At 42.0% G+C, this 22,745-nt stretch overlaps 2 protein-coding genes across 5 annotated transcripts in view; both read left to right on the forward strand.

Moving 5' to 3' along the window:
• The first annotated feature begins 1,088 nt into the window (after positions 1 to 1,088).
• LOC139409153 (basigin-like) lies at positions 1,089 to 14,976 on the forward strand. 4 transcript variants are annotated; one of them, XM_071153923.1, is made up of 9 exons: positions 1,089 to 1,294; positions 7,870 to 8,220; positions 9,513 to 9,681; positions 10,451 to 10,539; positions 10,732 to 10,874; positions 11,134 to 11,407; positions 12,913 to 12,925; positions 13,517 to 13,594; positions 13,737 to 14,067. In XM_071153923.1, exons 1-8 carry the CDS (start codon positions 1,231 to 1,233, stop codon positions 13,569 to 13,571), a joined length of 1,158 nt encoding a protein of 385 aa, XP_071010024.1. In that variant the 5' UTR covers positions 1,089 to 1,230; the 3' UTR covers positions 13,572 to 13,594; positions 13,737 to 14,067. The 4 variants fall into 4 exon arrangements, with proteins under 4 accessions (XP_071010024.1, XP_071010023.1, XP_071010022.1 ...); XM_071153922.1 differs by having other exon boundaries at positions 1,090 to 1,294; positions 13,517 to 13,584; positions 13,737 to 14,976; XM_071153921.1 differs by having other exon boundaries at positions 1,094 to 1,294; positions 12,901 to 12,925.
• Positions 14,977 to 17,568: 2,592 nt separating this feature from the next.
• The window catches only part of LOC139410146 (potassium/sodium hyperpolarization-activated cyclic nucleotide-gated channel 2-like), a 68,713-nt gene continuing 63,536 nt past the window's right edge, over positions 17,569 to 22,745 (forward strand). Inside the window, exon 1 of the mRNA XM_071155589.1 lies at positions 17,569 to 18,455. Coding sequence (XP_071011690.1) covers positions 17,569 to 18,455 — 887 coding nt within the window. The remainder of the gene's footprint in view (positions 18,456 to 22,745) is intronic.

The raw sequence follows: 22,745 nt of genomic DNA on the forward strand, positions 1-22,745 counted from the left end.
TTCATGGGCATTACGTAATGAAATACAATGGAGCATATCCCCTTCTAGTAGCCTATGTACTCACTACCTAGTTATATTTTGAGAAAACCAACACAAAAATACAAAACAAGTCTAGTGAATGTTAGAAAGAGCTTGGGCTGGTATCTAAATTCCTTATCATCAGGATGTTCATTCATTGGAACATGTTGGGGCGGCAGGTAGCCTAGTGGTTGGTCAATAACCAAAAGGTGCTCAGATCGAATCCCCGAGCTGACAAGGTAGAAATCTGTCATTCTGCCCCTGAACAAGGCAGTTAACCCACTGTTCCTAGGCTGTCATTGAAAATAATGATTTGTTCTTAACTGACTTGCCTAGTTAAATAAAGGTATAAAAATGGATCATGTTCAGCTTTGTGCAGAAGTGGAATTTCGATAGCAGCCGCTTTCTTGCCATCACTAGCCTGCTTCCCCCCAGTTACGCACCCCCCCTGCACCTTGGAGGCTGCTGCCCTATACACATAGACTTGGAATTACTGGCCACTTTAATGTCTACATACTGCTTTACTTATCTTATATGTATATACTATATTCTATTATACTGTATTTTCGTCAATGCCTCTCCGACATTGCTCGATCTAATATTTATATATTTCTTAATTCCATTATTTTACTATTAGATTTGTATGTATTGTTGTAAATTGTTAGATACTATTGCACTGTTGGAGGTAAGAACACAAGCATTTCGCTACACTCGCAATAACATCTGATAAATATGTGTATGTGACCAATAAATATTGATCTTATCAACAGTAACAGAGGAGAATGCCATTTTCGCGTTTCCTAGAAAAAGCATAAGTTGTCCGACTTGCTGTTGGTGCACGTGTACCTCCATCCACTTTACTCTCCTGACTTTCCTCTACATTCGGCTACTTTCACCTTTACCACTGAAACGCGCCATTTGACTCCTCAAACCCTGGCCTTATCTGCTAACGGAAGTATGAAGAGTCTGTTTCCGCAAGCGTTCCCGGAAGTGATGCTGCGCCTCTGGGGTTAGAAACTCTGTGGTTTGGTAATCAAATCTATTTTGGTCACGCCCGAGCGTCATGTCATGTGTACGTGCTAGTTCACGACGTGACTGATTGAATTGAGGAACAAGTAGAGGACGACCAACTCGGTCGATGGTGGAGCAGAGCTAACGTATTAAAAAAAATTGTGAAAGTATATATCTGTGCTAGAAAAGGACATCGTCGAAATGAAATATCTGTGGGGTTTAAGTGCCCTCCTCTTGTGCTTGTACCGAGCCGATGCCCTGACAGGTAATATTTTTAGCTTGCTTTCTAGCTAGTTAGACATCATACATACAGTCATTGAGTTAGACTAACTCGGTTGTGTGTGCCGTGCGTGCTAACTCACTGGCTTGATAGCAAACAAGCTAACGTTAGCGCTTTTCAATTATTGATTTGATATAGTGCTTTCGTAAACGTAGCTAAGACATTATTTTGTTTACAGTTGAATGTTTTCCCAACGTTTTTAAACCAGTCTTTGCCATCGAGCTACTTTAGAAAATGGACCAGTGGCTAGCTGGCTAGGAAACAACCTTCTTTTGTAATGCGTTAGCTAAGTTGGCTAACGTTAGCTAGTATAATGGTCCCAGCGTTCAAGCGTAGGAGCCATTTATCATTTCAGACTGCTTCTCCGTAGGGTTTTCAGCGGTTTGCCTCGTCCACGGTTGGCTCCATGTGAACTACAATTCCGACGCATTTAGAAACGTCTATCATCCCTTGCTAAAATGTTTTATAAACATATGCTGATATGCCACTTTCATATCAGCGAGGAAGACTTTCAAATAAAAAATAAACACTTAACTACTGTAGCAGTTTTGCACAGATCCATATGCTGTGTGCCAGAAAACAAATCAATCAAAATTATTTATATAGCCCTAGTTACATCAGCTGATATATAAAGTGCTGTACAGAAACCCAGCCTAAAACCCCAGCAAGCAATGCAGGTGTATAAGCACGGTGGCTAGGAAAAACTTAGAAAGGCTAAAACCTAGGAAGAAACCTAGAGGAACCAGGCCAGTCCTCTTCTGGCTGTGCCGGGTGGAGATTATAAAATACCAACCGTACCATTATGATTGTTTACGATGAGCTACACTGGGGTAGGAATGCAATGTGGAGCCGGTGTAAGATATAGGTCGGAAAACGCACCTCTTTGCAGGGATGGGCTATGCCACTGTGCCCCAAATTGTACTTTCATCCGTAACTGATACAGCAAGAATATTTAAATAATGTTTGTTTTCCTGTAAAACTGTCCTTCTCGTCCTCATACTAGCTAGCGTTTTGGATGGTGTTAGCCAATCAGCTCCTTTGTTCTACGTGAAGTGCCATTACACAATGGCTGCCGTGGCTACTGCTCGCTAGCATGAGAACAAGAAGTACACTTTACCAGAACTAAATACAGTTGAAGTCAGAAGTTTACATACACTTAGGTTGGAGTCATTAAAACTTGTTTCTCAACCACTCCACAAATGTCTTGTCAACAAACTATAGTTTTGGTAAGTCAGTTAGGACATCTACTTTGTGCATGACACAAGTCATTTTTCCAACAATTGTTTAGACTGGGAATTATAAGTGAAATAATCTATCACAATTCCAGTGGGTCAGAAGTTTACATACACTAAGTTGACAGTGCCTATAAACAGCTGGGAAAATTCCAGAAAATGATGTCATGGCTTTAGAAGCTTCTGATAGGCTGATTGACATAATTTGAGTCATTTGGAGGTGTACCTGTGGATGTATTTCAAGGGCTACCTTCAATCTCTGTGCCTCTTTGCTTGACATCATGGGGAAATCAGCCAAGACCCCCAGAAAAAAAGATGGATATCCACAAGTCTAGTTCATCCTTGGGAGCAATTTCCAAACGCCTGAAGGTACCACATTCATCTATACAAACAATAGTACGCAAGTATAAACACTATGGGACAACGCAGCCATCATACCGCTCAGGAAGGAGACGCGTTCTGCCTCCTAGAAATGAACGTACATTGGTGCAAAATGTGCAAATCAATCCCAGAACAACAGCAAAGGACCTTGTGAAGTCCTATATCGACATAACCTGAAAGGCAGCTCAGCAAAGTAGCCACTGCTCAAAAACCGCCATAAAGCCAGACCATGGTTTGCAACTGCACATGGGGACAAAGATTGTACTTTTTGGAGGAATGTCCTCTGGTCTGCTGAAACAAAAATATACCTGTTTGGCCATAATGACCATTATGTTTGGAGGAAAGGGGGGGGGGGGGCTTGCAAGCTGAAGAACACCATCCCAACCGTGAAGCAAGGGGGGTGGCAGCGTCATGTTTTGGGGGTGCTTTGCTGCAGGAGGGATTGGTGCACTTGACAAAATAGATGGCATCATGAGGAAGGAAAATTATGTGGATATATTGATGTAACATCTCAAGACATCAGTCAGGAAGTTAAAGCTTGGTCGCAAATGGGTCTTCCAAATGGACAATGACTTCAAGCTTACTTCCAAAGCTGTAGCAAAATGGCTCAAGGACAACAAAGTCAAGTTATTGGAGTGGCCATCACAAAGCCCTGACCTCAATCCTATAGACAATTTGTGGGCAGAACTGAAAAAACATGTGTGAGCAAGGAGGCCTGCAAACCTGACTCAGTTACACCAGCTCTGTCAGGAAGAATGGGCCAAAATTCGCCCAATTTATTGTGGGAAGCTTGTGGAAGGCTACCTGAAATGTCTGACCCACTGGGAATGTGATTAAAGAAATAAAAGCAGAAATAAATCATTCTCTGTACTATTATTTTGACATTTCACATTATTAAAATAAAGTAGTGATCCTAACTGACTTATGACAGGGAAGTTTTACTAGGATTAAATGTCAGGAATTATGAAACTGAGTTTAAATGTATTTGACTAAGGTGTATTGAAACTTCTGACTTCAACTGTATTTATATATTGTGGATAAAGGTACAGTAGCATATCCCATTCATGCATTAAGGTAAGTTTTTCGCCCCCCGTGCAGCTCACTGAAGTGTAACGGTGGGGTATTTTCTAGCAACCATCCGATGAACTATACTTTCGCGACACTGTTCGATCACAGTAGATGACTTGTTAGCATAGGTGGCCGTGTCTGTCTTCGGTAGCGCCAGCGCTGTAGAATGGGAATAGTATGGCAGTATGGGAACACTGACCCTTTAAAGGTGTGTAGTATTTGAACCTTTTTGTTTTTTTGAACATAATTTCTCGCTTAGATGAAAGATGGCTACTTTCCTTGTGTTTCCAAAATTTTATCGCAAGCGATGCATGCTAATATTAAGAACGAGCGTCTGGGCTTTTAACCAAACTCCACCGGCAAGAAGATACTATGTTTAGTAGAGGCGCTAAAGGTAGTTAGCATCTATGAATGGCTTTACCGGGTAGTTAATTTAAACACATTGCGGTGATCAAAATCACTCCCTTGTAACGGTTAACGCTAGGTAAAATAGTTGATTTTGCAATTGGAATCAGCCATCATAAAAATCATTTTATTAAATAACTTGTTTTAAATAGGCAAACTCGTGTCAACATTTACAGATGGTATCTACTAGGTAGCTAACTTGCTAATTTTTCGTGTGATCCAAACCCACCTTTGGCCAAATATCATAGATGTTTTATTTTTCATAAACCAGCCAATGCAGTTGCTTTTGGCTGGTTTATGAAGAAATAAACCAATATATATATATTTTTTTAGTGTTGTATTTGTAAATTAGCAGACTAACCGGACACTTGTGTTTCAAGTCTCAGCTAGTTTTGTGTGAGAGCCAAAGCTTGTGCTTCTGGCTTGTTTTAGCTGCAGTCTTTAAACTGGTGTAGACCAGTTTGCCTGCCTGAATCATTGGACATTAACTAGCAGGTTAGCTGCTGTGTCCTATATAAAGACATCCCTTTTTTAAAAAGTAGGCCTATATTTGACCTCAAATCAGGTGTAACCTTTTCTATGGAGATTAATGGCATGCAGTTGAGGTACAACATGCTACCACATTTAAATTCACACCATTTTAAATTGATTACAAATGTATGTGAATGTGTTACATGAAATGTGTCAAACAAGCAAGAAGCTTTATTTACAAGATTGTTGTGCGGGTTTGTTTTTAGCGGAGACTGCAACACATTTAGATTACCTTAATCTCATTATAACATTCCGTCACAACCACTGCCTTGTCTATTTAAGATTGTGCTGACTTTCTAAGCCTGGAAGAGCCTCAAGCCATGGCAGTATATATACATTACGCAACCTTGAGTACTTAATAAAGCATTGCATGCAGCGCATGATGCACTCATTGTTAATTTAGCCAATTCAGAGTGAGGGTCCAACATTGTATTAACTTATGTTCAGTGTCAAAGAAACAAGGCAGTATGTGGATTCATTATGATGAGTTCATGTGTTTTGAACCAATTAATGACACTAAAACATTCTAAGTAAGGAGCGATGTGGATGATGTATAATCTTATTGAGAGTAGATTGCTAGCTCACTTAATTTGGTGTGAAAAAGGCTCCATTTTAGGCCTAATGGTTTTGGTTAATCCTAAAAACCGTACCAAATGTTTGAAACTTGCCTCGTATTTTGCTTTTTAAAAAGCAGATTTTTATAGAAAAGTCCTACACTATAACCTGCCCTATTTGCTCCAAACAATTTAAATTGGTAAACCTAACAAAAAAATATTGATTTTTGCCAGGACAGTCAGGGGAGACTGGACTTTGCATTGGGCCTTTTACTCTGCGAGGTCCTCCATTGACCTAGATATACAGAGTGGCATGAAAGCTTTAGAGGGCATGTCCCAGAGGACTGCAGATGCCTCTGAAGATACAGCACACAGGCAGTCCCCATGCTGGACGGGCAGTTTTCCGCTTTGGCAACTCCAGATCATTAATACAATTATATTTCTATTGCGCTCCAGCTTCGTCTTGAGCAAAACGTTGGTTGGAGAAGTAGGTTATAGAAAGCAGGCAGCCATTTTCCCTTCGGTTAAACGAGGTCAGGAAAAATACGTTTTGAAGCATTTCCTATGCAAATGAGCGGAGTCATGAAGTACGATGGGCTCATAAAAGCCCATTGATTTATGTAACAGAATATTAATACATATATGACTCAGATAAATCTTTATTGCTAGTAGCATTTGTTTCCCTGTCTGCCCCGAACAGTGTGTTCAGGATTCATGTTGTTGGTTTGCTATTTTGATTGTGTGCCCATTTTCTGGGTGACCATTTTATGTCGGCATAATTGATCACTGGGTAGGCTAAATGCTGCATACAAACAACTGTAATGACTATGATCACTCTTTCTCTCACCTGTTGCAGGACATTTTTTGTGTTCATCTTTTATATTTTGCAGTCACATGCCTATCACACCTGCTTTCGAAATGTCCTATTTGTCCCCAGCTAACATTCACACAAAATATAAACCTAGTTGTTTTCACTGAGTAGGCGGCTTGTGGAGCATGACCCTATGTAGTTAGTAAACTGTAGCACATGAACTTGACAACCATTCCAAGCAGTCAGGCTTCTGTCTTTTTGCTATGCTAGGCCAGTTAGGACTACATGTTGCCTACAGTACTGGTGAGTCACACTGATTTCAAGAGGGGTATACTGGAGCGGGCTTTTTGGTCAGGCCCCCCCCCCCCCCCCCCCCCCCCCCACCCACACACACAATTTTTTTGGGGGGAGGAACTTGCTGGTGTGTTAGGTTTGATACAAGCTAGAGTAACAACTCATTTTAGTTAGGCCTGAACGGAAGTCATATGTGAAGTCACTCTGCATTTACTTGGGTTTGTTTTGTACAGCATTTGCTATGAAGGTGACCTCTTTGTTATGGTTATTAAAAGGATCCTGTCAGCCTTAGCTAAAAGGTCACATGATTTTTAGAGCCAGAGGCAGCCGTGCCTCCAATCCACTTTACAAGTTTGACTTTGGACATGTTAATGGGTACATACTGTCTCTGGTCTTTAGGGAGCCAACTATTCAGAAAATGTCCACCTACCACCATGCCTTGTTGTCCTACTATGCAAAGATGCAATAAAGAAAGAGGGTGTGGCTCAGGCGTTGTCTGAACATGGTTGTCTTTGTTCAAGCGGCGTTACATAGGGATCCCTGAGTTTGTTCTGAAGCATTTCTCATCATTGATCTCTTGGGTTGTTTATTCAAGTGGGCCTGGATGTTGAAGGTATGCCAAGGTTTTGTTCTCCTGTGTTTATTTAAGATTGTTCCGTGGGCTTCGATAGAAATAACCCTACAGGGGGCTAACTCTACAGAATGCGCCTCGAGCCTTGCAAATGTTATTCTTCTGTTGCTCCTCCTGGGTATTAAATCCTGTACAGAATGTCCTCAACGTCAGATCAGGTGTTTCGTTTAATAACTAAGCCCTGCACTTCTCAACACAATGACAAACGGACAGAGAATGTAATAGATTTACAGACACAATTTTGAATCATATCTGACATTTTAAATTTCATCCATCTGCTTAGTCCACTCGTGCGATGAATAACAAACATATTTTCACTTGCCCTTCATGAAATTTATCTGTTTTTATTAGTTGCTTTTGATTTTAATGCATGTCATTCAACTTGTCTATATCTGCAATGGGTCTGAGTATCAAGTACTCTAAAAAGCCATTTGGCATGAACTATTTTGGTTAATAATGATACTCAAACCCCTACTCTTCATGTGCCTTCTCTCATTCTTGTGTTTTATTAATCTTTTGTTTCTTTCTTTTTTGCCTGCTTGCCTTTTCCATCGCATTTTACTTTCACCTCCATAAAATTGTCGGATTTGCTAAAAAACCAATCTGAAACCAAATCAATGTAAACCACCCCTCTCCCACAATGGCCTGATCAGCTGGTTTTGTCAAGTCGCCCCTGTCCCAGATGAAACTGATAGAGGACATTGCAGAGCTGCACTGTGAGGTGACGGGGAACCCCATCCCAGAGGTGCAGTGGTGGTTCATAGAGGGCGAGGAGCCCGACGAGACCATGACCCAGCTGTTCGATGGGGCTCGGCGAGACCGTGTCGAGATCAACGCCACCTACATCCTGCACGCCACCAGCTCCATTCACCTCTTAAACCTCACGCTCGATGACTCCGGCACGTACGAGTGCCGCGCTTCCAACGACCCCGACCGCAACGAGCTGAAGAAGGCACCCAAAATCAAGTGGATCCGCTCACAGGCTAACGTTATAGTGTTTGAATGTGAGTGTTGGGAGGCCCTACGTACAGCCAGGCATCGTCTCCCTGTAGAGGACAGCGAGGGGTCCAGCTCCTGTCCCACACCTTCTCCTGCCCTCTCCCCTGTTTCACCCAGACTCCCCTACTCTCCCCTCACTGAGCTCCCATGATGTCCAGTAGTGGAGAGCCAACCTGACCACAAGGCGTGGCCGGGCCTCTCCTTAGACGTGTCCTACCTGCCGTAGCACTACCCTCAATCTGATGCCTTTTTTTTTGCTGGGCCTATGTCAAATCCTTATTTTAAATGAATTAGGAAAATATTTCACATAATACTGGTCATAAGGTCTGAAACCTGCAAATGGCTACATCTAATTTTTGAATCATAAAATGTTAATTTTGTTTTTAAAAGGGTCAGATTATGGGTTGGTCAGCTTCTTGTTGGCTTCCATTTGGTCTATTTTGCTGTCTTGTCCAAGGTATAGAATGTGTAATTGATACTAACATATTGACACTGTCCTGTGGTGTTTACACTCTTTAGACCTGTTAGGCCTGACTAGGCTCTTTAGGAGTACTAAATCTATCTATAGGAGACAGCAACCCAGCTTTCTGATTCTTAGCCATAGGGCATCTTTCCAGTATTTGTTTTCTCTACCTGAATCAAACCAAAATATCCTCTTATTTGTTCCTCTTCTCTGTTAGTGGAACACCAACCTACCATACCTTGCCGGTTGCTTCTTCTGCATGTGTTGATTACAAGCTCCTCTCCTCATGGTCTCCTAGATTAATTTCCCTGTGTAACCCCTCTTGTATTTAACTCTTGGTTCAGCCCGAGCTCTCCATTTTTAGGTGCCTGCCCATGTGATCCGCCTCTTCTTGGAAGAGGCACTGCCTTTTTTATATTGTGCTGTTCTTGGCCAGTTCTTGGCTTGATTTTGAAAGTAATAACATTTGACAAGCTAAGCTAGACCTTATCAGTTGTCACTATGAAGTTTAGGCTAAAGGATAGTAAAGCAATGTCAAGCCCTGAACAGTCAAGGTTTGTGCTGCAACATGTTGGTATCAAGAGAGCCATTTATCCTGTAAACCCAATACATGCGTACCTTTTAAGTTTGGATTAAATCCACTACTTGGATATAAAATATTTTTTTGTGTCTTTAGTTACCCTAAAGTATTTTAGCAATATCCTGTACGTGAAAAGACATGCAAGAATTAGTTACACTTGGCTTGTCGTCGTGGTAATGTTACTACGGTAATGATCCTACTAGAAGTGGTCATGGTCAAAGGACGGCTTATTAATATGTTGACTTTGTCTACAGATCCCTTAATTGTGTCTTCACCTATGGAGGTGAACAACCAGACTTCTGCCATCCTCTCGTGCAACCTGACCAACCCCCCGTCCACAGTCAAAGGTCATTACTGGATGAGGAATGGCAATGTGATCGAGTCATCCAAGCAGGACTCTGCTGCTCTCTACACCGAGTACATGTAAGTGCCTGCCAGGCAGGCAGCGTGTGTTTGCATGTTTGAGCCACCAGATGGACAGGAATCCCTCTGAGCTATAGAACGATTTCCCGGAGCTGGGCTCGCTGATTTGAGATTCAGCTGTTGTCCTGAATCTAGCAGTCATTGCTTGTCATTATTAGCGACCATGCCTTTATAATGTTTGGTCAGCAGGGCGGTAGGTCACAGATTTGACCGCACAGCAACACCGAATGAAAAGCCATGCCAACCTTTCCTCCAAGTATTTTCTACATGTTAGCTCTCCCTCATTCTATTGCTCACACACACATACACATACCATCCATTAAAGGTAACACTCCAGGCCCTGCTCAGGCATTGCCTGCCATTAATTAGTAGCGAGATGGACTACAGCTTTGGTTGTAGCCTTGGCAGCAGCATGGATAAGCGCCCCCTAGCACTCCCATTCTTTCACTCTCATAATAACCATAATTCCCCATCAGACGTAAAGAGCAGGGTTCCAGTGCCGACACAAGTCTGATTGTTGTTACCAGGGGGAAGTAGAAGCGTTTGTAACAAGGAGAGAGGCAGTTTATTTTTATCTGGTTGCTTCTCATTCTCAACAGCAACAGGGAGCCATTTGAAGTTCAGCCTGTTGGTGCAGCATCTTTTGTAGTGTGTTTTTACAGGCAAAGTGACTTCATGACTGAGATGTGTTTGAAGCCATTGAGTGAAGTCTGTAGGCCTGCGTTTCTCATCCTCAGGGCTTACGTTGTTGTTTTTTTCCCCCCATTAGCTTGGCTAAAATTGATTTCCATTCTGGTGGAGTATATGACTGCGTCTTCCTGTCTGATCCTGTGGTGAAGAAATCCATTGCAGTCAAAAGTAAGTAATGCGTTTGAACTTTTAAAGTGAAGTCTCTACTGTCATTAGCTAAGCCGATGAATGTTACTACCTTAGTGCACTTTGAGTATCTGAAAGCTGTAATGGGCTTCTATAGCCAGTTTTAGACAACTGCAGGTGTTGGATGAATCGCGGCTAAACGATAAATACCTGCATCCGTGTGTTTGTCACTAGCTGCTATCCATGTCTCGGCCTACAAACGCTCTGAGCATGGAAACGAGCAGGACAAGGGTGTGCTGGTGTGTGTCAGTCATGGATATCCACTGCCTACTGACTGGAAGTGGTACAAACTGGAAGGAGAAGAAATGCTGAAGAAGGTATGCGTTTACCATCATTGACGCACCATTAGGCTTAACCACGATGAGTTTCACTGAGCCAGAATAACCCCTGATGCTGAACTGAGTGAATTAAGTCACATGCTGCAGTTATTTTCCAATGTTAGGAATCGTTGACTAAATCAATATCTTGATTGAAGTCACAGTAATGCCACATGCACTAGTACTATCCAGAGAGGTCTCTGCCCTAGATAAGAGTTGAGTATTCAATTACTTTTTGCTCCCTATTTGTCATTCTCAGGCCATCACCAACGGTACTGACAGGTATGAGATCAAGAGCACCCCCAACAGGACCACCCTGACCATCAATGACCTGGACATCGCCATGGACATGGGCGACTACATGTGCTACGGTGCCAGAGAAGTGGACTCGGCCTTCGACAAGATCCACCTGCGCGTCCGCAGCCGCCTGGCCGCCCTCTGGCCCTTCCTGGGCATCGTGGCCGAGGTCATCATCTTGGTCAGCATCATCTTCATCTACGAGAAGCGGAGAAAGCCTGATGAGATCAACGACGGTACGTAGGAACACCCACAGAGAAATGCAGAAACGAAGTACTCTTGTTTTGCCATTCATGATTTCTGAAGTAGCATACCTCGCTAAGTCCATATGATTTAGCTGTGAGTGTCTGCTGCCCTCCAGTGGCTGAACAGTCTTAGTTTCAGATGTACTGTCATTCTCCAAAGATTGCTGTGCATTAGCTGCCATTTTAATGATATCTCAACACGTTGTCTTTTCTTAATGGTTTGGATATAGCAGGTTTACTGTTATTTACTTGGTCTTCTTGATTTGCAATTTAAATATGTTTTTCACTTATGATTTTAGTCATTTCATTTGATCAAAAGCAATTGGTTTTCTATTAGAACACTTTTTTTCCTTCTCCGTTTTGTATTTCTCTGTTCGCTGCTGCGTTTGCGTTTTGGTAAGTGATCAAAACTGCATGTCAGACGGAAGTGGTTGACCTGAGATGACCGTAACTGAGAAGCTATAGGAATGCACTGCGTTCACTTGTTAAGAATGTATCTAATAAGGAACTCTTCCACTGGCCTTGCATTCATATATTGGACCAATTTGGGCCAAATTTGAAATACATTTTCAGACTGCTAAAACTTCGCCACATTTTTATGCCCACCAATCAATGTGTTTTTGTCATGCCAGTAAAAGGGTCAAATAGCCCAAGTCATGTGATTTATGTGGAGATGGAAATTAGGCCTAATGTCATGGTTTGTAGTGTTGGAAACACCTAAGGGTTTAGGGTTTTTAAAGGTACACACAGCAGTATGACATCACGGGGCAACTTCCTGCTTGCATACAGTTGTTGACGTCTGTAAGCAGGAAGTTGCTCTGGTTATGTCATATTTCTGTGTGTACCTTTTATAATATCTTGTCTTGCATGCCATCTGCATCTTGATCTCATGCATGACAAGTCATTTTCTTTTTTTTATAATAGGGATATCATTTCATTGATCTCATTCATTGCCTGAGGGCACCTATTCTTTGATTTTAACCGGTGACTGAACGGTCATGTCCAGACCTTTTTAATCTGCAGTATACCTGTACGCTTTGTTTAGAGCTGTTTTCGGTGTTGCATTGTCCCTTCAATTTTTCACTTTTCACTTGGTTATCCTGTTTGCGTTATTTTGAGATGCTCAGAACAGATTGATACCATATCTTCTAATCAGGAACATAGAGTTGGGATACAGTTAACTGCAGTTATGACAAATCTACCTTTTCTTTTTAAATGAAATGCTTAAGTTCAAGCGATGTAACTGTATTTGCTTATTGCAGATAGAATTATGGCAGTGTATGCTTGTTTTGCATAATTGACTGCAATCATTTGACAATGGCCTACTTAAAGAAATACTTGGAACTTTGTCACCATTTCCTTCATTGTCTGTGGAAAGAATTTTCTCCATGCCTTGCTCTCATTAGAATGTCTCCCTACCAGACAGTCTCTGACCAATTCAGCTGTTGACACATCTTTTCTCTTGTCCCTGTGCTGCTTTATAGATGAGGACTCAGGTTCTGCTCCCCTGTAAGTACACATTTTACACTGACATGTAAAAATGCAATACATTTAATTTCTCATGAAGAAAATATATAAATGGGCCTCCCAAGAGGTGCAAGGGTCTAAGGCACAGCATCGCAGTGCTAGAGGCGTCACTACAGACCTGGGTTCGATCCCATGCTGTCGCAGGTGGCTGTGACCGGTAGACCCATGAGGCGGCGCACAATTGGCCTAGCGTCGTCCGGGTTAGGGGAGGGTTTGGCCGGCCGGGATGTCGTTGTCCCAGCGTGCTCTAGCGACTCCTGTGGCGGGCCGGGCGCACACAGGCCGACTTCGGTCGCTAGTTGTACAGTGTTTCCTCCGACACATTGGTGCGGCTGGCTTCGGGGTTAAGCGGGCGGTGTGTCAAGAAGCAGTGTGGCTTGGCAGGGCCGTGTTTCGGAGGACACATGGCTCTCGACCTTCGCCTCGCCCGAGTCAGTTTAGGAGTTGCAGCGATGGGACAAGGCTGTAACTACCAATTTGGATATCACGAAAAAGGGGTAATTTAAAAAAAAATAAACATTTAAGATATACATTGCTGTGTTTGTAAAGTTCTGGATGGAAAATGTATTTCAGGAAAAGCAATGCTGCCACAAACCACAAGGATGTCAGGCAAAGGAACTCCAACTGAGAGAAGATGAGAGGTGTGTGTGTGTGTGAGTGCTTTTGAATCAACCCACTCGACTGGATGAGCCTATTTCAAATTAATTTATTCTGATTGCAAAATCAAAGCAGTAAACCTCCCGTAGAGGTTGAGCTCTCAATCTAATTGTCAGTCCCCTTTCTTTCCTGACAGATATCCTGATGACTATCTTCCAGGATGAAGAGCATTTGCTGAGCGTCACATAATCTAGTGCACCCTGCAAATTTTAAACAACTTTAAATTTAAATTCTTGAACGTTAATGTCTTGAGAAATGGACTGAATTGTACTTCTATATTTCTCTCCATATTGTGCTTTCGGCTTAAGGCCATTGGCAAAAAAAAACATGTTTTTGCATGAGTTTTATTGCCGTTCTAGAAGTGTTTGTTCGTAGTGAAGTCCATTGTAAAGGTTTACGTGGGAATGATCTATTGGTGGTTTTTCTATTTGTGCTTATAGCTTCCTCCACTGTCCTTCACGTCTAAATATCTGCTCTTATATTTGCAAGCATGAACAGCCAGCCACCTGTTAAGCAACATGGATCTTACTACGATTGTGAAACGTTTGGACACTGACATGCTTTTTCCCCAGGCCCTATTACCACACCTGACTCCAATAATCAACTAATCATTGTCTTTAGAATGCAATTAGTTTAATCAGGTGTGTTTAGATATAGGGCTGGGGACAAATTACATGAATCAGGCCCCTGAACTGGAGAGGCCCATCCATGCATCCCTCACATAGTTGGCTGAGTTATAGGATACACCTTAACACAGTCCATTTGACTTCCTCCACGGTATTTGATTTTCCGCAGAGGAAGTTATAATACTGTAGGTAGTTCCTAAATGAAACGCAGCAGGTAGGATTATAATGCAATTTCGTCTGAGTTCCTGCTGTATTTAATACATGCGCTGTTGAGATTTTAAAAGGCTAATCATTGCAAAATAAAATCCAAGCTTTTTGGAGTTTTACTACTATGTTAAGTTGTAGTTTTGAATTTTCTATGCTTTTGTTGCCATAGTCACATCCATAGTAATACTTCCTGAAAAAGGACCAAGTGTAAGAGATTGGTTTTCTGCATCTGAACAACGACTAATACTAATGTATTAATCAGAATGGAAGGCGATTTTTAAATGGCTTGTTTTCTTGAAGGGTACATGGAACCTTAACAGGATTGACACTATTGAAGCATTGTCCTTTTTCTAACCTCCACTTTGTAGACAACTCAGAAGCCACATGTTGCACTAACTTGATTTAGTATTGTGACTGGATGTGCACCGGTAGTTTAAGAAGTACATGTGAAAATTACTGTCATTTATTTTGCTTAAAAGTAACTAATTAGATTCAACACAACTGTACCAATTTGCACAATCTCAATAAAGTGATCTGATTTAAGAGATGTGGTCTGTCTGTTACTGCTTGAATAAGATGGACATTTTGGTTAATTTCCTCTGGGCAATAAAATGCTATAGGTCATCCCACACAAAGCTATGAAGTTACTGTTAAGTGCCCTGGATAGTCGTTGGCGATGGGTTTGTAGAGCAAAGGTGTTGGTCCTCTGGTAAATGGCATGACTTGAAGCTGGCATACATACAGAAGGAGTTACCCAATGGTAAAGGAGTAGTCTTGGAAATTCCAGACCTATGACAACAACATTACATACAGTTGTGGCCAAAAGTTTTGAGAATGACACAAATATAAATTTTCAGTCTGCTGCCTCAGTTTGTATGATGGAAATTTGCATATACTCCAGAATGTTCTGAGTGATCAGATGAATTACAATTAATTGCAAAGTCCCTCTTTGCCATGCAAATGAACTGAATCCCCCAAAAACATTTCCACTGCATTTCATCCCTGCCACAAAAGGACCAGCTGACATGTCAGTGATTCTCTCATTAACACAGGTGTGAGTGTTGACGAGGACAAGGGTGGAGATCACTCTGTCATGCTGATTGAGTTTGAATAACAGACTGAAAGCTTCAAAAGGAGGGTGGTGCTTGGAGTCATTGTTCTTCCTCTGTCAACCATGTTTGCCTGCAAGGAAACACGTGCTGTCAATGCTTTGCACAAAAACGGCTTCACAGGCAAGGATATTGCTGCCAGTAAGATTGCACCTAAATCAACCATTTATCGGATCAAGAACTTCAAGGAGAGTGGTTCAATTGTGAAGGCTTCAGGGGGCCCAAGAAAGTCCAGCAAGCGCCAGGACCGACTCCTGAAGTTGATTCAGCTGCGGGATCGGGGCACCACCAGTACAGAGCTTGCTCAGGAATGGCAGCAGGCAGGTGTGAGTGCATCTGCACGCACAGTGAGGTGAAGACTTTGAGGATGGCCTGGTGTCAAGAAGGGCAGCAAAGAAGCCACTTCTCTCCAGGAAAAAATCAGGGACAGATTGATATTCTGCAAAAAGTACATGGATTGGACTACTGAGGTAAAGTCAATTTCTCTGATAAATCCCCTTCCCGATTGTTTGGGGCATCCGGAAAAAAGTTTGTCCGGAGAAGACATGGTGAGCGCTACCAACAGTAAAGCATCTTTCATGCCAACACTAAAGCACCTTTCATGTGTGGGGTTGCTTCTCAGCCAAGGGAGTGGGTGGGTTCACTCACAATTTGCCTAAGAACACAGCCATGAATAAAGAATGGTACCAACACATCCTCCGAGAACAACTTCTCCCAACCATCCAGGAACAGTTTGGTGACGAACAATGCCTTTTCCAGCATGATGGAGCACCTTGCCATAAGGCAAAAGTGATAACTAAGTGGCTCGGGGAACAAAACATCAATATTTTGGGTCCATGGCCAGGAAACTCCCCAGACCATAATCCCATTGAGAATTTATGCTCAATCCTCAAGAGGCTGGTGGACAAACAAAAACCCATGAATTCTGACAATCTCCAAGCATTGATTATGCAAGAATGGGCTGCCGTCAGTCTGGATGTGGCCCAGAAGTTAATTGACAGCATGCCAGGGCGGATTGCAGAGGTCTTGAAAAAGAAGGGTCAACACTGCAAATATTGACTCTTTGCATCAACTTCAACTTCATTGTCAATAAAAGCCTTTGACATTTATGAAATGCTTGTAATTATACTTCAGTATTCCATAGTAACATCTGACAAAACTATCTAAAACACTGAGGCAGCTAACTTTGTGAAAATTAATATTTGTAATTCTCAACTTTTGGCCACGACTGTATACTGGAACATTGCTAACGTTGTGGGAGGCAATTTATCTACTTAGGTCCTAGGGAGACTAGTAAATGAGTGGACTAAAGGTCTGATTTCATAGTCCAAACCGATATAGACTCACTGTACAATATTACATCAGTAGGCCTACACATCCAAATCATTGAGAAGATTCGACACCAGAGGGTGCCATTTAATCATCAGTGGAGGAACCATTGTGATTATATGTGGCATGGTTGACGTAGCCTATCAAGGTGTCTTGAATAAATCGACATCTGGACTGGTGAATATTGTAGCCTATATTGGCACATATTCCATTTCTCAGGTGAAGTAATCCACCAGTATTATTTGGGGATTACACATGCGTGCTATGCATAAAATTGAGTAAATTTGCCAATGTGCTTATCGATTGACCTTTCAAGGCTACTATTGCATTTGAATGTTTCACAAACTATTTGCATTGAAAATACAATATTCAAAACAGATATATAAAATATTTCACAATTGTATTACTTTTTTTCCATCTTTCTTTGGTCCACCATGCTGTCATCTCACATTGGAAACTTCCCTTGGATGTCATTCGTGAGGAGGAGAGGAGGGCTCTGAGGTTATAGGTAATAGGACGGGCTCTCCGTTTCACTGTGACATGAAACGAATAGCCTGATTGCAGCCATAGCAACGCCACTGGTGCTGTATCCTAAAGTGGTTTCCACTGGATACAATAGGCTGGGGCTGCTTTGAACTCGTCGCCGCCCAGCCACGCAAAGGTTCCGAAGGCGCGCACTCTATTCCCAGGCGCTGTCATGGACGAGGCTGAGGATGGAGAAGATGAGTCCAAATTCCAGCAGCCTTTATTGTGCGGAACCGGCTCCGTTGGTGGCGGAGGCGATAGGAACGGTCTAAGTTTGAAGATGAAGCAATTTACGCCAGGAGGGGGAGCATCATCAACAGCGCGCAAGAACTCCAACAATGAGCTGTGGTTCATGCAAGGCGAAGAGTCCGCACCTTGTGCTCCTACAGGCGCCACAAGCTGTGCTCTGTTATGCCAGGGAGATGCTACTGCCCGTGGCGGCTCATACTATAGGGCTGGAGGGGACTTAGCCCCAGGGTCAGCGGTAACCGGGTTGGCTACTTGTTGGACAGGTGAAGGCACTACCGGTGTGATATGCAACAACAACGGAGATTGCAGAAGGGACCCCAACATTTCAGGGAGCCTGTCCTCCATCGTCTCTAGGCAGGAGAAACAGACCGGTGGAATAGTTGCAGCGGACAACGGGAAAAGGCCAACTAGATGTAATTCCAGAGTCGCCAGCATGGACGGTTCGATCACCTCAGTACAGGGGCAAGGGCCCGAGGTGGCCGGGGCCACAACTACTGGCAATGAGAAAAAGGACTCCAGAGTTTCCTTCTCAAGTGCCCCTAATAGAAAAGCATCGTCCTCTGTGCAGAACCAACAGAACAGGAATTCTCTCGCATTTTTTAAATCTGAGGATGGACCCCAGATTGTGCCAGATGATGGGGAACCGCAGGACAATCGGACTTATATGCAGCGCCAATTTAGTTCCATGCTTCAGCCTGGAGTTAATAAATTTTCCCTGCGTATGTTTGGGAGCCAAAAAGCGGTGGAAAAGGAACAAGAGCGCGTCCAATCGGCCGGTAATTGGATTATTCATCCATACAGCGATTTCAGGTATGGGTTGAGTGAAGTGCCACTCTGAGGTGGGCGCAAATTGTTAATGTGATCTATGGGCTAAACAATTTACCCAATAAGTAACTTGAATATAAATTAACATAACCAATTTGATATTAAGCATTGGAAGTAGTTTATGAGTTGTTGTTAAATTATAAGATTTGTTGACATCCATTTTGATGTTTGCTGTCAGTGCGGTCTGCTGCTTTTCTTGAGTAATGCATTGCCACTAAATGTCAAATTAGGCAACATATATTGGGAGAACAACACCGAATCTAAAAGCTGAAAAGGTATGTTGCACATTCTCATCATTGCGCAGTTTTGATTCATTGGGGTCGAAAGACCTATTCCATTGAAAATACTTGATTTAGGGATGAGAGTTGCGTTGCTGAAACCTCTGTAGTTTACAGGAAATGCCTATTTATGTCTCGCGATTTACAGTGAGGACGCGTGTGTAAAACAGCTGACCACAAAGGCCTTGTTGTTGGTGAAGTTACTTGGCAAACATATACCGCATGAAATCAATCTAAAACACCCACGCAGTTGATAAAATGTGTCCCAGGTTATCACCTTCATGAAACGCTACATGCGCTTTTTATTAAGCTCTTAATGGTAGCCTACTATAAAGCGTTTTTCTCAGATTCCCTAATAGTATAGCCATATTTCAAGCAGGGATGGGCAACTTTGATGGGGGTGGGTGCCACAAAAAAAAATCTGAGCTCATCATGAGAAATGTTTGCTGTTTTTAAAATGATATCTGAGTGAGACTAACAAAATCAATGGTGGGGGCCGCCATTAATTTGACGATGATAACAAGCTTAGATAGCTGGCTTGTAAATTAATTTGGCAATCTTTTTTTTTTCTTTTTTTTAGCTGACATGGGCTAATTGACTGACTGTAAAAACTGCTGATGCACAGCAAATTGTACCTTGTGTAGTTTACTACTCGAAATCGCAACAGTAAATTGAGACACTGACCGAGTTCTTAAAAACTATATATATTTATATTTATATATATATTTATATTCAAGGGTTTTTCTTTATTTTGACTATTTTCTACATTGTATGATAATAGTGAAGACATCAAAACTATGAAATAACACATGGAATCATGTAGCATCCAAAAAAAGCTTTAAACAAATCAAAACATATTTGAGATTCTTCAAAGAAGCCTCCCATTGCCTTGATGACAGCTTTGCACACACTTGGCATTCTCTCAACCAGCTTCACCTGGAATGCTTTTTTCAACAGACTTGAAGGAGTTCCCACATATTAACAGCACTTGTTGGCTGTTACTTGGTGTCCTTTAGTAGTGGTTTCTTTGCAGCAATTCGACCATGAAGGCCTGATTCACTCAGTCTCCTCTGAACATTTGATGTTGAGATGTCTGTTACTTGAACTCTGTGAAGCATTTATTTGGTCTGTAATTTCTGAGGCTGGTAACTCGAATTAACTTATCCTCTGCAGCAAAGCTAACTCTGGGTCTTCCTTTCCTGTGGCGGTCCTCGTGAGAGACAGTTTCATCATAGCGCTTGATGGTTTTTGCGACTGCTCTTGTGGCCTGATTGACTGACCTTCATGTCTTAAAGCAGGGGTGGGCAACTCCAGTCCTCGAGGGCCTGATTGGTGTCACACTTTTCTCCATCCCTAGCAAACACAGCTGATTAATCGAATTGCATTCTAAACTGAAGACCATGATTAGGTGATTATTGGAGTCATGTGTGTTAGATGTGGCTGGGGCAAAACATTGACACCAATCAGGCGCTTGAGGACTGGAATTGCCCAGACCTGTCTTAAAGTAATGAGGGTGTTGCTTATTTGAGCTGTTCTTGACCTAATATGGACTTGGTCTTTTACCAAATCTTCTATATACCACCCAGAAGATCTATACCACATCTTCTGTATACCACCCAGAAGATCTATACCACATCTTCTGTATACCACCCCTACCTTGTCACAACACAACTGATTTACTAAAACGCAATAAGAAAGAAAGAAATTCCACAAATTAACTTTTAACAAGGCACACTTGAAATGCATTCCAGGTGACTACCTCAAGAAGCTGGTTGAGAGAATGCCAAGAGTGTGCAAAGCTGTCATCAAGGCAAATGGTGGCTACTTGGAAGAATCTCAAATGTAAAATATATCTTGATTTGTTTAACACTTTTTTTGGTTACTACATGATTCTGTATGTGCTATTTCATGTCTTCCCTATTATTCTACAATAATAGTAAAAATTAAGAAAAACCCTTGAATGAGTAGGTATGTCCAAACTTTTGACTGGTACTGTATATATTTTTTTGGGGGGTGGGGGTATTGATCCGAGGGCCTTCAAAAGGGGTTGTGTGGGCCGCCAGTTGCCCATCCCTGGATTACATTATCATACACAGACATCTGATATTGTTTTGTCACATAACTTGGTCAAACATGTTTCATATTTATTTTGTCAATGCTTATTCATAAAATATGAACGTTACATGAATGGAACCATGCATGCATTGACAGGATATTATTCCATGCAAATATATTCATATTAGATTTCATATTGAAAATACTAAATGCACCAATCTAGTTTGATCTTTTGGATTTCGTTATGGGTAGGTGTCAGTGTTAATTTAATACTCTGTAATTAAAATCGGGAACAATTTCTTTCATGAATGCAAAATCAGCTTGAGCTATCTCACTGTAGCTGCTTCGTCCCTATCCCTCACTATTCTCCTCCCATTTCCTCACATCGCTCTACAATAGATTCCCATAAACATTTAGGCTTTCCCCCGAAATCAGACGCTTCGGTCTAAGACAGACTCTCCCTCGTATGGTGACAGCTATTTTAAGCCGACTGATAATCAATTTCATTACGTGCACGTGTAATTATAAGAGGCACCATGATTTTTTTATTAAGTCAGTTCCAGGTCTTGATGTCAAGAAAGAGTTAAGGTATCATCTCTCTTCTAGGGTTAAGGTTGGTTTTTAAAGTGAATGATGAATTGTGTCATTGAGCAGCACCCTGTCCCATTGCTCCCTCTTTCCGAAACATGACCTTTTAGAGAAACAAACAGGCACGTACACTGACCCATTACTCAGTAACACAATAGTAAAGTAGTACTGTTATGTATGTTTGTTAGGTAGCCTTCAGTTTGCAGGTTAGGTTCACATAGGGTGAGATACGCTACATGACCAAAAGTATATGGAAACCTGCTCATCGAACATCTCATTCCAAAATCATGGGCATTAATATGGAGTTGATCCTGCCTTTGCTGCTATAACAGCCTCCATTCTTCTGGGAAGGCTTTCCACTAGATGTTGGAATATTGCTGCGGGGACAAGCTTCCATATAGCCGCAAGAGTATTAGTGAGGTCGGGCACTGATGTTGGGCGATTAGGCCTGGCTCGCAATTGGCGTTCCAATTCATCCCAAAGGTGTTCGACGGGATTTAGGTCAGGGCTCTGTGCAGGCCAGTCAAGTTCTTCCACACGGATCTCAACAAACCATTTCTGTATGGACCTCGCTTTGGGCATGGGGGAATTGTCATGCTGAAACAAGACACAAATGGCTTCACCAAACTGTTGCCACAAAGTTGGAAGCACAGAATCATCTAGAATGTTATTGTATGCTATAGCGTTAAGATTTCATTTCACTGGAACTAAGGGGCCTTGCCCGAACCATGAAAAACAGCCTGGCATTCAAAACTGTCAACATGACAGCATACTGTCACATACTGTGCGTTTAGACAGAGAGCGATTTTTAGGCCTATTTCACAACCAATAACTTCTCCGATACAGTAAATTTGAGCAATTTGCAAACTTCACGGCAACATTTAGGGCATTTTTGTTATGTAGCCTACTGTAGCAATTTCTCGTTGGAAGGATGATCACTCACTCAGTGGAGTCGTCGATGTCCGTTTCCGATCAGGCAGGATCAGTCAATCGACATGACTCAGCGTCCCACCTATCAGTTACACTCTTTCCAAGCATTACCTTGGGTTGACAGCAATATTTATAGCCACTGATATTACACTAGGTGCACAATTCAATATGTATTTTCAGTTGAGCTCTTCAATATTAATCAATCTCTTACCTCACACATGTTATTGTCAAGTGTAACATTCCATATGCAAAATTCCATAAACTTGTAATGTATCTTACATAACCTGGCAGTCACAATAATTCAAATATATCAATATAGGCCTACTATTCTGGTTTCACCTATGCCACCCTTTGTCCTTGTAGCAAGGATTTAGAATCAATTCACCATCCAGCTGTACCCTCATATTACCCTCTTCCCCCATCG

Source organism: Oncorhynchus clarkii, chromosome 5 (assembly GCF_045791955.1).
Source record: "Oncorhynchus clarkii lewisi isolate Uvic-CL-2024 chromosome 5, UVic_Ocla_1.0, whole genome shotgun sequence".
Classification (NCBI taxonomy): Eukaryota; Metazoa; Chordata; class Actinopteri; order Salmoniformes; family Salmonidae; genus Oncorhynchus; species Oncorhynchus clarkii.

Bases quoted from the DNA above. Each gene is read 5' to 3' on its own strand.
- LOC139409153 (XM_071153921.1), top strand. From the start codon at position 1,231: ATGAAATATCTGTGGGGTTTAAGTGCCCTCCTCTTGTGCTTGTACCGA. The intron at 9,682-10,450 runs GTAAGTGCCTGC...TCCCCCCATTAG, and splicing joins GCTCTCTACACCGAGTACAT to CTTGGCTAAAATTGATTTCC. The intron at 12,926-13,516 runs GTAAGTACACAT...AATGTATTTCAG, and splicing joins GACTCAGGTTCTGCTCCCCT to GAAAAGCAATGCTGCCACAA.